Source organism: Falco rusticolus, chromosome Z (genome assembly GCF_015220075.1).
Source record: "Falco rusticolus isolate bFalRus1 chromosome Z, bFalRus1.pri, whole genome shotgun sequence".
In the NCBI taxonomy this organism is placed as follows: Eukaryota; Metazoa; Chordata; class Aves; order Falconiformes; family Falconidae; genus Falco; species Falco rusticolus.
Genome location: NC_051210.1, coordinates 56,515,882 through 56,529,399, shown reverse-complemented (window position 1 = coordinate 56,529,399; position 13,518 = coordinate 56,515,882). Strand labels below are relative to the sequence as shown.

The 13,518-nt window shown below is 41.7% G+C and overlaps 1 protein-coding gene across 2 annotated transcripts in view; it reads left to right on the top strand.

Moving 5' to 3' along the window:
* The window catches only part of MRPS27 (mitochondrial ribosomal protein S27), a 46,513-nt gene extending 35,971 nt beyond the window's left edge, over nucleotides 1-10,542 (top strand). For both annotated transcript variants that reach the window (XM_037372767.1, XM_037372768.1), the window contains 4 exons: nucleotides 64-166; nucleotides 2,369-2,511; nucleotides 5,903-6,058; nucleotides 10,130-10,542. In XM_037372767.1, coding sequence (XP_037228664.1) covers nucleotides 64-166; nucleotides 2,369-2,511; nucleotides 5,903-6,058; nucleotides 10,130-10,369 — 642 coding nt within the window. In that variant the 3' untranslated portion in view covers nucleotides 10,370-10,542. The remainder of the gene's footprint in view (nucleotides 1-63; nucleotides 167-2,368; nucleotides 2,512-5,902; nucleotides 6,059-10,129) is intronic.
* Nucleotides 10,543-13,518: the final 2,976 nt, after the last annotated feature.

Sequence of the window (13,518 nt, the reverse complement as noted above, 5' to 3'; positions counted from 1 at the left end):
GGCTGCTGCCATTTTGTGTTTGTGATTGTCAAGGAACACTTACTTAGTTTACATTGTTTGCAGTGGGAAGAGGAGAGAAATCTTGGAGCATCGCTAATGCTTACGGGTCTAAAGCAAACAAACACTGTGGGTTTTAGCTCCCAGCTGTATGGCTATGCATTCCTTGGTAAGTTTTATGTCCCTCAGAGTCGTCTTTTCCCTCTTGTCTTCAGTGGCTGAATTAAACTGGCCTCTTTGCTTTATTGAAATTAATCAATGAGAAAGCTGAGGGAAAAAAAGGCAGAAATAGTGGAAGGAACACTTTCAGAGTTAATACTGAATCTGTTTTGTAAGCCTTGAGGGTGGTACTGGTTTGAACGGTATGCCCTTTGTCAGACAGCTTCAAAACCTCCTTTAGGGCTCCCTGCAGGTTTGGATTGGCAGTTGAAAGAAAGAAGACCTTCTTAAAGAAATCTAGGATTGGTTGGTTTGTGGACCGACAAATTTTCAAAACAACCAAAAGTGCAGAGTTCCCTAACACAAACGTAAGTTTATGAACAATAGACTTTTCTTAGCGGGTTTCTCAAAATAATCTTTAAACCTCAAGAACTTCAGAGAGCACAGCCTGAAAAGCACTATGTTTAGAACATTTGCTGGTCACTGTAAAGTTAATGTTTCTGTTGTGAACAGCAGATAGCAGTGCTAAATGTTAGGGACTGTGTCTTCTAGGGAGTCTTCACTCCTAATGATATACTTTGTTATTCAAGAGCAATTAAGAGTATATCCAGAATTGGAGGGAAGGGGAATGGGGTAAATAATCCTTGAATATCCTCTAACCTTTAGTGAAATACAGTGCATACAGGTTTTGTCCTTCTCTACAAGATAATTATTTACTTGAAATTAATTAATTTGGAACTTACTTACTTCATTGTATTTTATGCTTTAATTTATTGAGGGTAATAAAAAGTGGACTTATTTTTAAAATGTGGCCTCAAAATACAGTGTGTAATGGCAGAGTTAGGATGCTGATAAAGATTTATCATGACTGTAGGACAACAAGGTCATTTTCAGTCAAAAAGGGGGGAAGATGAGAAAATCAGTTTGAAAGCAGGATTTTCCATAGAACTGTAGTTTCTTATCCAGTGGAGATACTGATACAAACAGGGTCTTTGCTGTACAGTTGGCATGCAGTTTGGAGTGGTTTTTATGTCATGTAGATCGGTTGAGTATTTTAAAAATGCACTTTACTGTTGTCTGTGAGCAGTAGTACTTGTTCCATGACATTGACATCCAGTAGATCAAAAGCTATTTACTGTTATGTCACATATTCCACAGTCTTGCCAATGCTGATGGAACCGACCTCTGAGAGAGTGAAAGATGTTTATGAGTACAGTGTGGCCTCAAGCACCTCAGCTATTTTAATTTAGCCACAGCCCATAAGCCTTGTGCACTTACTCCTTTTCCTAAAGCATTCTCTTCCATGTAAAGAAGAGTAAGGTGTGTTCCATGCTTTTCTGTCATTATAGCCAGAGTGCAAATTAGATTAAGAGCTTGGATGCAATTCATGTAAGCTACACTGAAGTGGTATTATTCGTAACATTGACAATGACAAAATCAAAACCTTAGAGTAGCAATCATTGTAAATTAGTACTCACCAACTGCAACATGGTGTCCATTTCCTCTGTTATGTAGGAATTTCATGTTCTCTAGTAATTACCATCAGAGGAAAAAACATATTATTGGCGCTGAGTGACACAGGTCCTGCTAAAGTCAGTGAAGACCTTGTTGCACAGAATGTCCTAAATCAAGAACAAAAATTTCATTTTGGCAGGTCTCCCGTATTTCCTCTTAGGAAGCTCTAGCAGAAATAGGTATACTAAGCCCTATAGTTAGCCAGAGCGTGTATTGTAAATACTGTACAGTCTGTCCACGATACATGCGTGAGTAGGCCCTAAAAGCCACAGAGATGAATCCAGAGTCTCACATTTAGTGCACACGTTCTACACAATCAGTCCCTGAAGGCAAAGGAGACAGTTGTCTAAGGTCTTCAGGTGTCTTGCTCAGAGCTGCTGTTACAACTTCCAGACAACCAGAAAACCTGACCACCTTTCCTCTTTTCTATCTGGACAAGATTTGTAGGTAAAGGTGTAGGGGAAATGGGGAAGAATCAGAAACAAACATGTAATAGCTGTGAAGTTGGGGAAAAAGAAGGCACCTTAATAAAATAAGGTAATAGCTGTTCTGTCACAGCAGCTTTGTAGAAGAGCATGTTGTTTTTACCACAGAAGTGAAGACACTTCTGGAAAACAGAGCCAACCCATATGCATTTCATTAAGTCTCAAGTGTTGAAGTACTACTGCTAAAGTGTTGTGTTTTTTTTTTATCACAGGGAAAGTGGAGTTGAATAAAGGGCTGAGAGCTGTGTACAATCTAATGCCACTGATGTGGACACCTGGATACTTGAATAGAGCCTTGCAAGTGATGGAGAATGTTGCTTCTTTGTCAGGGGACAGCAAAATCTGCAAGGAAGCTGTAAGTATGAAAGTTAAAACCCACTGAACAGAGGAAATTTCATACAAGCGAAACTCTGTTAAAACCTGTGAGTTCTGCGCCTTGCTATTGAGAAAAGGCCCAGCAATATTTCAGAGGTCTTTGGAAGACAGGGGAAGTAATGTTTAGAATAGATCCACTGCTTCAGTTGATCAACCAGAGATGATGTCTACTGGCATGTCCTTGGGAATGAGTGTTTGTTACTGCCACAGAGGATTTAAGTATGTTTCCTGAGTCTTCCCCTCCCTATAGAGACACATCGTTCTGTGTCATACGAAACACATCTGCGGGGATGGGAAGACACCTTTGTTTCCCAAGCGTTTGAAGTCACTTAGAGGCACACTTCTTAGCAGTGAGGATGAAATACCACATCTTGTTCCTCTCCCAACTAATTTCATGTACTCTGTGCCCTCTGAGATCACGTCCTGAGTCATGCTGGTCCAAAACCAGATTGATTTCTGGATGGGTTGTAGTGCCCTCAGCTGGGGAGGATGGATAGATTGGTCCATTTGTGAGGTCAGCACTAATTAAGGGAGTTGGGGTTTGGGAGTGCTGTGGGGCGTCAGGCTGATCCTGGAATCGGACAGCTTAGGACGATTAACTTAGGAAACCAGCACCACATGGGCTGGAACATAGAAACAGCACTGAGGTCTCACCTTTGCTTCTTGGTACTGTTTCATGAAGGTGTCTGTGGTCATGGAAGTCTCCCTTTTGCTAGCATCACTACTAGGCTTGCATTCTCTGCATTTCCCTTGACAAAGGCCAGGGCACTGCTCAGCAGATTCTCCTATTCATTGCTCCATGCACAGAAGCAGCTCTGTGTAATACTGGTCAGTGCAGGGAAGGAAGCATCACATCTGCAGCTTCCACCATTTTGAGTTACCTCTTCAGGTGTGTGATTTTGCAGTTTCTTTCTTACTCCAAGTGTGAAGAACTCAGCTTAATAACCATGTGATTTTTTTTCTGCTTACAAACCCTAGACAAATCAAAAAACTTCTCAGCTTGCTCTGGGTTGTAAATGAACATTTCTAGTGTTGAAACAAGGCTCCATCTGTCTGTGGTACAAGAGGTCCATAGAAGATCCCATCCTTCTGTGAACTAATACTGTAAAAATAGTAAACACCAGTAATCTCTAGCAATGCTTCCTTCACAGGCACTCTTCACTTTGTTTAGTGAACAACTAAGAACTTATAAACTGAGGTTATTACTGATTGCTCGCTAATGCTGCAGGTACCTCTGTACAAATCCAGTAGTAGATCCCCAAAACCAATGAGAACAATGACTGAGAGCGCCACACAGAAACTTCCCTGAAGAGATACTTGGCCTCATTTGGATTTTAGGTAGCAGTAAATAAACAGTAGTGCAAGTCATAGGTTTTACCAAGCTAAGTACCAAGAGCAGGCCTGGATGGTCTGTTATTATCAGAATAATTTTTCTCTAATGTTTTTTTGTGACCCCAATGCAGAAACAAGCAAAATATGTTGGTCCATATCCTTATCTGGTGTGAAGTAATTACAGTGTATTGATTTCCATGATCTGGCCTTTTCTACCTAAATACTCATTATGATTTTACTGCTACAATCCACAGAAGATATTTTTAATTACTATTTCCCACTAAAATGCAGTATTCCTAAGGGTGAAGTACTAAGAGCACTGACAAAGTCAATACTGAGGTCAGTTAACTTCTACTGAATTCAGCAGCAGATCTGATGGAGACAACCTCAAGTGCCATAAACCTTTTTCTCCTGTAGTATCCTGAGCCTCTTTTGGGCAGGACTGGGTTGACCCCTTTATGCCATGCTCATAAATCTGTATCACTGATAAGTATGGGCCGTGTCGTAAGTCATTGTTGCATGCGTGCACCATCACAGAGTTACTTGAGAGAGCCACAGCCCTGGTTTTGTGAACTTGGTTCTTTTCCAAAATGTAGTACTATTTTGTGGCTGAATAAATTTCCTTATCGAAAAGGGAAGCTTTCAAATTAACTTATTTAACGTGCAGGTTTGGTGTAAACATTTTCAAGAGATTTGGCCAATCGTTTTAAGTCATTTTTCTTTCAGGCTTTAAGCTTCCATTCATTTCTGACTAGGAAGGTGTCTTTTTTTTCTCTCTGCTGCTATTATATGAACAACACAGTAGAAATTCTGTTTAGTATTGTGCTGTATTGTTTAACTGTGAACAAGGAAGACAACTTCTGTTTTTTTTTCACTTGTCTGAGAAAGTCTCTAAATAAACATATGTATTTCCAAGCACATAGTTATTATTTCATTCCTTATTTCATCTTGTTTCTGTACTGCTAGTTTAAAGATTATATTTCAGTGTCAAGAATGTTGTTTCAAATAAGCCTAATTTTTATTCCTTTAGCATTATATACTTATGCTAGGAAAGTGAAATCCTAAGTATCAAGATCCCTTTTTCTTGGAGAAAGTATTATAGATTTAAAGGTTGTACAGATACAAACAGATACAGAGTTATTTCATCCTACTGATAAACATGCAGAATTAGGATTCATGGAAGGATAACAGCTCTTTGCATTTGCATTTAAAATGCAGGCAACCTGCATCCAGTAATTCCAGTTATTGAGATTATGTTATTCCCAAAACAGCAGCATCATCGATATAGCATTTCAATTTTCTTTATCAATAATACATACAGAAATAATTTACCAAGTCCCTTAGTGAAACTAATGCATCTTTTGATAGAACTGTAATTAGATGAGAGGATTGTTCTCTTACTACCTTGAAAGACAGAAGCATGAAGAGAGCAGTGGTGTCACATTAAAAATACATGTATACCAATGTATCATTATGCCTACATTTCCATTTTTCCTGTTAAATTACGGAACTAATGATAGGAATGGATGTTTTTGTTGCTGAACAGGTTATTTCCCAGGTTCTTTGAACTTGTCTTGACATGATCTGTGGCATTGTTGTCATCTGTGTCATCATCATTATCTGTGACTGTATGTCATGCTAATGCTGTTACCAATGTGACTACCATTTAGCATTAGTATTTATGGCCAGATACCAGACCAAGAGGACACATTAGCCTAATGCCTGATGTATCTGCAAATATGAGTCAGCATCTGAGTCACGGAGAGTTTTACTGTTGAGAGGTGGTGGTGGAGTTGTTCTCTTGCAGGCATTTGATGTCCAGCCTCAAAGGTCCCCAGTACAGTACAAAATTCTTCCAAGAGTAAGTCCTATTTCATTTTAGAATTTGGTTTTCTTTTTATCATACACAGAAGTCATCTCAAAATACATGGTAACTCATGAAATTGTTTGTAAACACGACAGTTTGTAACAGTAACAGCTGTTACTCAGATCGTGTGTCCGAATGGTTTATGCCAATAGTGACAAATGTCATTGTTCAGATTGATGCTCTGGAGACCATTTTGCAATCTGTTCTTGAAGCAAAACCTGGTCCAGAATCAGCTGAAGAAGTCAAGGAATTAGAGCAGAAGTCACTGAGTGCAGAATCAGAAGAAACAGAGCAGTCTAAAGCACCCGAGTACTACAGCCGATTCAAGGTAAGAGAGTTTCATTTATCTAAATATTCCAAGATCTGGTAGATCTCCATAATGTGTACTGGAAAATATATATGCTGGCTTATTATGGGTAGTAGACTGATACGGCTTCAGTGTATTAAGAGTCCTACCTGGCCTGTTTGAAACTGGTGTCACCTTACATTTTCACTTCTTCAAACAAGAAGCTGCAGTCTACAAAAGACATAAATGCTCAAAGCCACTTGTCTTTTGTTTGTCTGCTGGGATTTTATCTTCACTTTTCATACATCAAAATGATAAATGCAGTCCTGTTCACAGAAGTGGTATGTCATTAGAGATCCATTATCTGACCTTGTGTGGGTTCTTGTTCATTAAAATGAATTATAATAGGCATGAGACCATCATGAATTTATTGTCCATTTGTGTATGTTATGTTTAAGTAGGAACATTGTATCCTATACTTTCAGTCTGGGGAATTAAGTGAAGGCTGTATCACCTGCCTTTTTATCTTAAGGTCATTATGCTGATGGTAACAATGTGAAACACAGAAACAGTTGTTCATTAGGGCATAGCTATATAATGAGTGCATTTTATTTGATCATCTCACAGCTATATAATAAGCTTATTTTATTTTATCATCTGTGGTAAAAATCAAATATCCCATGTTGAAACTGATCTGGCTTATAGTTCCAGTAGTAGTACACTTTCCATAGCCCATCAGTTTCCCTTGTTGCTGTCACAACCTTGGACAGTTGTTCTGGATACAGACCATTGTTCTTCCAAAGAAATTTCAGAAGTTAAAAGACTAGTAATCTATGGTTTCACCTCACATACACACGCTTTTCCTTTCTTTCATTTTTATTTACATGAATTGTTTGCCATTACTCTTTAGATATTAAACTTGCTTTGTAGGCACTTAGAACTGTTTAATTAAAGTGTTTGGGAATTGGTGGGTGCTCAGCATGTGGTAATTAATGCTTGAATGAATTACAGTGAATTAGGTAAACATAAGTGCCCTTTGAAGGAGGGAGTGAGACATTTTTATGAGTCTGTCATTGTCTATGCATTGTCTAGTCTTGAAGAAAATAATGCAGAGTGCTCAAAACAAGGCCTAAATGTCAAATTGGGGACAGACTAGTGCCAAGAGGGTCGTTTTCTTCTCACCTCAACCTTTCCACAAGTTCTGTAATTATCTCCAGTTCAGGCATTCCTTGGTGTGCAGGGACTTTGAGCCAACAAATTATAGTCCCAATGCTTAGCTCTAAGCTCTCACCAGAACAGTCTGAATATAAGAAGAGATAGCACTCATGTGAGGTGCCTCATGCCATGTGAAGTCTGGGCATCCAGCAGTAATGCGTATGTAAATAAGCCACGATTTCTGGTTGTCTGCATGAGAAAAGTAGCTCTCAATTCAAAATACTATTTCAGCTATGCCAGAAGGAGTTATCAGACCCCTCTCAAATCCCTTAGGCCAGCACCAGCCAGTCTTCCCAGTTGAACCCCTGGACACCTATGGGTGTAGTTCACAGGGCAGAGAAGTTCACCAGAAATCTATACAAGTCTGAGGGAAGGTGGCAGCTCTGGAGCACTCTGGTGATGTTGACATTCACAACTGCTGTCCCAAGCACAGATCATGTGCCCCTCATGTGCTGTAACCCCAACACAAGATTTGTACTTCTGCTGATGGAAACACTTTGGTTGCACTTATGTCCAGCCCTTTATTAGCCAACATGTCCCAGTCTCTCTCACAGAGCTCAAAACCAGTTGCTTCTGTCTCCTGTTTCCCAATTCTTTCAAAAGTCATACACCTGGGTATGTGAGGGAAAGCATGTGGATTTGCTGTAGGCATACAGTTCCTGTCCGGAACTGTAGCCTGTTGTGCATGGCTTTTATACACATACTTGGACTCCATGTCTTATACCAGCCTTCAGAACAGCAGTTGGAGGAAGTCCCTGAAAAAGCCATGGTGGCCTAACAGATGCCATGTGCGAGAGGCAGCATGTCCTTCACTTCTGCTAAACAGGACTTGAGGGCATTTGGCTCCAGATAAAGCCTTTAGAGCTGTAATCTAGGCCCTCTGTTTTACATTGTCATTCAAGTTGTAATTACCTGTTTTCAGATTCCTTACTCTGAGGCTTACAACTCAGTACAGTGTTCCTCAGGCAATTCCTTCCATCACTTAAACGCTGGGAACACCTTCCCTAAAAGCAGTGCTCCTTTAACTGTCTGCATGCAGAGCCCTGGAGATTGCTTATAAAAATCAATCGTTTAGCCACTTAAGAATGTGCCCTTTTGGTACCTGCAGGACATAAATCCTGCTGCTTTCCTAAATTAATTTCACTAATGTATCAACCAAGGAAGAATCCAGGAGTTCAGTGGTACTAATAATGGCTTAGAAGTCCTGCTAGTTTCCAGTTTGTTCCCTTTCTGTGGTTCAGTGCGTAAACCTTTTCAGCGCATCCTTGGTGGTAGTTAGTAGGGAGAGTCTGAAGGATCTAAACCAGTTCTGTTTAAACTGAATATCTAATCTGTAAACATGAGTATAGTTGTCAGGTTACTTCCCCAGATGCAAGCTGTACGGTCTCTTCATATTTCTCACTGATGCATTGTATACTTTCTGACATCTTAAACAAAATAGAGACTAATACACCCACATATTGCCGAGTTTGGTTTTAGCCTGTTAGCTTCAAAGCCATTGCTTTTGTTTTCATTCTTTATCATAAAATCAAAAAACAGACAGAGCCAACTACCCAAGCCCTTCAGACCTGCATGCCTAGCTTAAAGAGTCTTTTAATCTGCTGTCTGTCCAGCACAAACCTTCAAGGGTCTGGCAAAACACAACAAAGCCTGCAGTTGTGTTGCCTAAGACACAAGTGGAGAGGCCTCAGAAGGGGACATCATAGTTTCCTGCTTAAGAACAAAGCGGAGCCTCAGGACAGCAGCTGAAGAGCAGTGCTTTGCAGAATATTGCCAACATGGACTAGGGTAAGAGGGTCAGCAGCACAGCACATAACCTTCCGCTGATAACTGGAAGTCTGGATATCTGCATGGCTCCAGAGTTTTTGTTTGGAGGTGAATGATCCCCACATCTTCTTTCTATCATCCTGCAGTCCAAAACGATAGGCTTTGTTCAAAGGGTCCAGTAAAGGAGCATGTACTTACTTCAGATATTTTGGCAAGTGCTGGGCTAGGTAAACGTTTTATTTAAAAGAACAATCAGGAAAACGAATTGCTATCTAATGGGTGAGCAAGGGGTAAAGAATTTCCCAGTGCCTTGTCATCTTTCTCCCCCAGAAGACTCCTCCTTGGTTGTGTATCTGCACTTTTAAGGCAATTAATCAGACTGTCAGTGAGCCATCAGGCTAAAGGTTCCAGAAAGCCAGAAACAGTGTCACTGGATGATTCATCTTCTTAAGTGAATTAACATTTTTATGCTGCGTGAAATCTAGATAAGTAAAGCATGAGAAAGAAACACTGTACAGTTTCTTAGTGAAGCTCTGCTCTTAGTTTCAGTAGAATGTCCCTGAAAAAACATCCCTTGCTTTAGCAGTATTGTATAGTCTGTGTAAGCATAGTCAAGCCTCAGGTCACAGTAACTGCTGGGAAGGAAAATCATGGGAATTACTTGGTATGCCTTAGCAAGAGAGCATTTAAAGTGATGCACATCTGTTGAGACAGGTGCTGATACAGGCAGCATGAAGCAAATAATTCAGTCAGTTTTGAGGTGAGACACAAACCCGAGGTGTCCAGATGATATTTATTGTAGTTGACTGGTCAGTTCATCTTTGTTAATAACAGATAATTGAACTTGGAAAAATACATAGACTTTCAATGGTTAATGAAAATTAAACTTCATTGGTTTAGTTTTGCAGCTCAAAGAAATTGTTGTTGATGTTAGCATTCCAAAAAATAGTACCAGCTACCAAAGTTGAAACACTTTGCTGGGGTGAAATAGTTACCTGGCCTGCTTAGCTCAGCTAATAGATTGAAACAGTGATGTGTTGGTTGTTAACAGGGAATTATTTTGTGGCTGATTATTTTGTGACCGACTGGTTCTCTCCTTCTCACTCTCTGCCAAATCCCTTTTTATGACAGGAGCTGTACTCTAAGCTGCATTCACTTGGCAAGGTTGAATCTGAAAGCCTGTTAACCCTGACCACCCAGCTTGTCAACGAAAAACTGCCAGCATGTGAAGTGGAAGACATTGCAAAATATGAGCAGAAGCTAAAGGAATGGGAGCAAGAACAAGCACTTCTCATTGAGAGAGAGAGAGAGTTCAGAGAAAAGGCAAAGCAGGAAATGGAAGCTAGGAAGCTAGCTAAAGCGTCTGCTTAGTCCTGGAACTCAGAGACTACCGCAGTGGGATGCATTCCTCTGTCACTGAAGTGCTTACCATTGTTAATATTTCACTTCAATCCTGCTGCAAGTATGAATGTGACTGCTGTATGCAAATTAAACTTTTCCCATTTTCCTGTTTCCTGAAGTAAAGCACGTGTGATTTATAGAAATCCTCATCCTGTATGTGAGCCATTTTCCTCCTACCATCAGCCAGGCAGGGGGTGGGATGGAGACAACACAAAGAAACAAAGGCCTGAGAAGTAGCTTGCCTGTGATGAAAGGTGTAGAGGGTGGAAGGAACAAAAGAAGAGGGAAGCATTTCAAACATAAGCTGTTTCAGTAGGGGTTTCTCACAGGAAAGAATGCCTTAGCTACTGTGAACTTCAGACACTAAGAGGATTAACATATATTGATTGCTGGGGTTTTTTTTTCCCCAACCCATTTTGGAAAATTTGGACTACTACTATACATAGAAGCCTGACTATACTATACTTGGAAGCCTGCTATACTTGGAAGCCTAACTTCTGACTGTTTCTAAAACTGCTTCTAAGAAGTTTTAGCCCAGTGAGTTAGCACTTGCACAGGCATTCAGATGTGCCTTCCCTGTAAGGAAGGTAGAAATTTCTGACTTTACTAATGCTGTTCTGCTCCATTTTTAAGATCAGTAGAGAGACACTCACAGTCACCTCGGCACACACTGAGAAGCTTCATACTGCAGTGCAGTTTCCTTTTTTAGTCTCGGTGCCGTTTCATCGGGGTGGTTGACCTAAATCCCTTCCTGTCTCAGCTGTGTACCTGGTCCCATGCCCCATTCTTCAGATTGGTAAAACAGCGTAGCTATTCATGCAGCACAAGGAAACGGCAAGGGAGGAAAGTATCATGGTGCATTGGTTGTGGGATGCATCAGCATCCGTTCCTGCTTATGTTCCCTGTCACCACTCTCATCAGCTGCAGCCAGTGACTATGGAGTTCATGGTAGGGCAGGTTCCTTGAAAACAGGGAGACAGTAGCAACAGCCCTGCTGTATTGCAGCTTATGGCAACAACAGTGTTGTCTCACTGAGCTTCGCCACAGGGTCTGATAAGCATTTCCAGTTTTATCATGTACCTGTCTAGTCTTACAGATAGACTGATAAAACTCAGATCACAAACTCACTGTAAATCCAGTGAGAACATGTTGCAGATCTGTGAACTTGTTATAAATGTAGGAAAGCATCTTATCCACATACACTAAATACTTTTAATCCCAGCAAATGCACTCAAGAGTCTGATGGCTCTTCCACATCCAAGCACTTGGCAGTAAGGTCTTTTCCTGCATCTTGCCAGCAAGTCCCACAGTTTCTGCCATACTGCAGTAAGAGAATGCTGTTTCCAGGTAAGCGGATGATTTTGTTCCTTGGCCTAACTAAAAGAGCAGTGGACTTTCCTGGGCAACTTTTCCCAAGATTCCTGAAGTTTCTTCTTTTTCGTGGTCTTAATGCTTTCTCATTACTAGGAGAAGTTAGGGAGTCTTAAGGGGGGGTAGTAGGTCAAATACACTCCTAAGAACAATTTCCTTAAAGCTGGTGGCTTTAAAGAGGTCATCACTCCTAGTCCAGCCACAGGAGAATGAAGTGTCCCTTCCCTCACAACATATTTCAATTCTTCAGTATCAGAACATGGGTTGTGCCTCCAAGGGTTTACAGTCACTCCTGCGTGCTGATCCCTTTCTCAGCTTCCCTCTACAGATGCCAACTCTCCATCCTGGGATCTTCTGTGCACCACCACAGTTTTAAGCCCCTCCTTGCTGACACGTGGCCTCTAACCACTGCAGCTCCTGATCCTGTTGCTTATGAAGCACCATTTGGCTAGGCCACAATGGGCACTGCTAAATTTCTCCTTGTTTCTTGTTGGCATCTGTGTCTTGGCAGCACAAGGACCCTGTTTGTGGCCCCACCTCCACCCTCCCTCACCCTGCTATGCTGGGCTGCTAGTGCTAGTTGAGCTCCAGCAAGCTGCCAGCTGTCGTGCCCCCTGCTCTTTCACAGAGCACACTTCACTTCCCCCACAACTAATCCCCCTTTCCATTTATTTAGACCTGATAATTACAGCAACAGGAGGAAAAACAAAATCCTCCTGGAAGCTCTGAGCAGCCTGTTAATGAGTGTTATAGGTTGCCTCATTGCTTTATTCCAGGCACTGTGGGTTTGAATGCTCTGAGCCCTGTCCAAAGCCTAAATTTAAAACAGCGTAGATACAGCCTTTCACCGCCTTTGCTGCTTGCAGGCAGCAAAGCACATTCCTGGGACCAGATGAAGGACACCAAACACAAGACTTGCAGCAGAGGGCCCATACCATTTGTGGCTTAAGGAGCCAGAAGTTTTGCCAAGCCCTCGTTGATCTGTCTGCTGGGTATCTCCCTGAGCAGGAAGCCACTTCTGACACTTCCACTAGCTGGACTGGCCGCACACCAGGGCCCTTTTCCCTTCCCATGCCCCAGCCAAGTGTTTTTCTGTGGTTCAGTAGCCTCCATCTTGCTTCTCCCGACCTCAGGTCTTACCACTGTCTCAGTATCGGCCAGCTTCTGCCAAACCAGTGTTTTCTCACCTTGCAAATACATTTCCCACAAGCCTACCTGCACACCCTTGAATTCTCCAGCAATCTTAATTGCTGCTTCCCCTTTGACCTCACCCTTGATCCTCTTCAAGTTCCTCCCATATATCATCTCATTTATTTGTTCCCCTTCCTCAAGGAGGCTGGACATGTCTCCCTGCCCTACACGCCCATCTGAAACAGCAATGTGCCCCCAGCTCTGCAGACAGCAAGCAGCTCGGGGTACTAAGTCAGCACCCTGAGCTTTGAGGACCTTGGACACTGCTCAGCCTCCAGAGGTTGGAAACATGACTTAGCAGCTGAAGCTTGAGGGAGGGGAGGGGGGGGAAGTACTCTGCTCTTTAGCTCTCTCTCCTACCTGTTTGCTTTGAGCGAGGTCAGCAGTGAAGCGAATTGTGAGCCAGGGTAATTCACAGACCAGGGTGGTTTCAGGCATGGGTTTGGCTTCCTAAGGGAGATGTGGACAGTAGCTGTGCACCACAAACGCAGCAGCATGAAAAAGCAACATAATAACAACTAACTCAGCTTAACTTCCCTGTTTTTCTGTTTCCCACT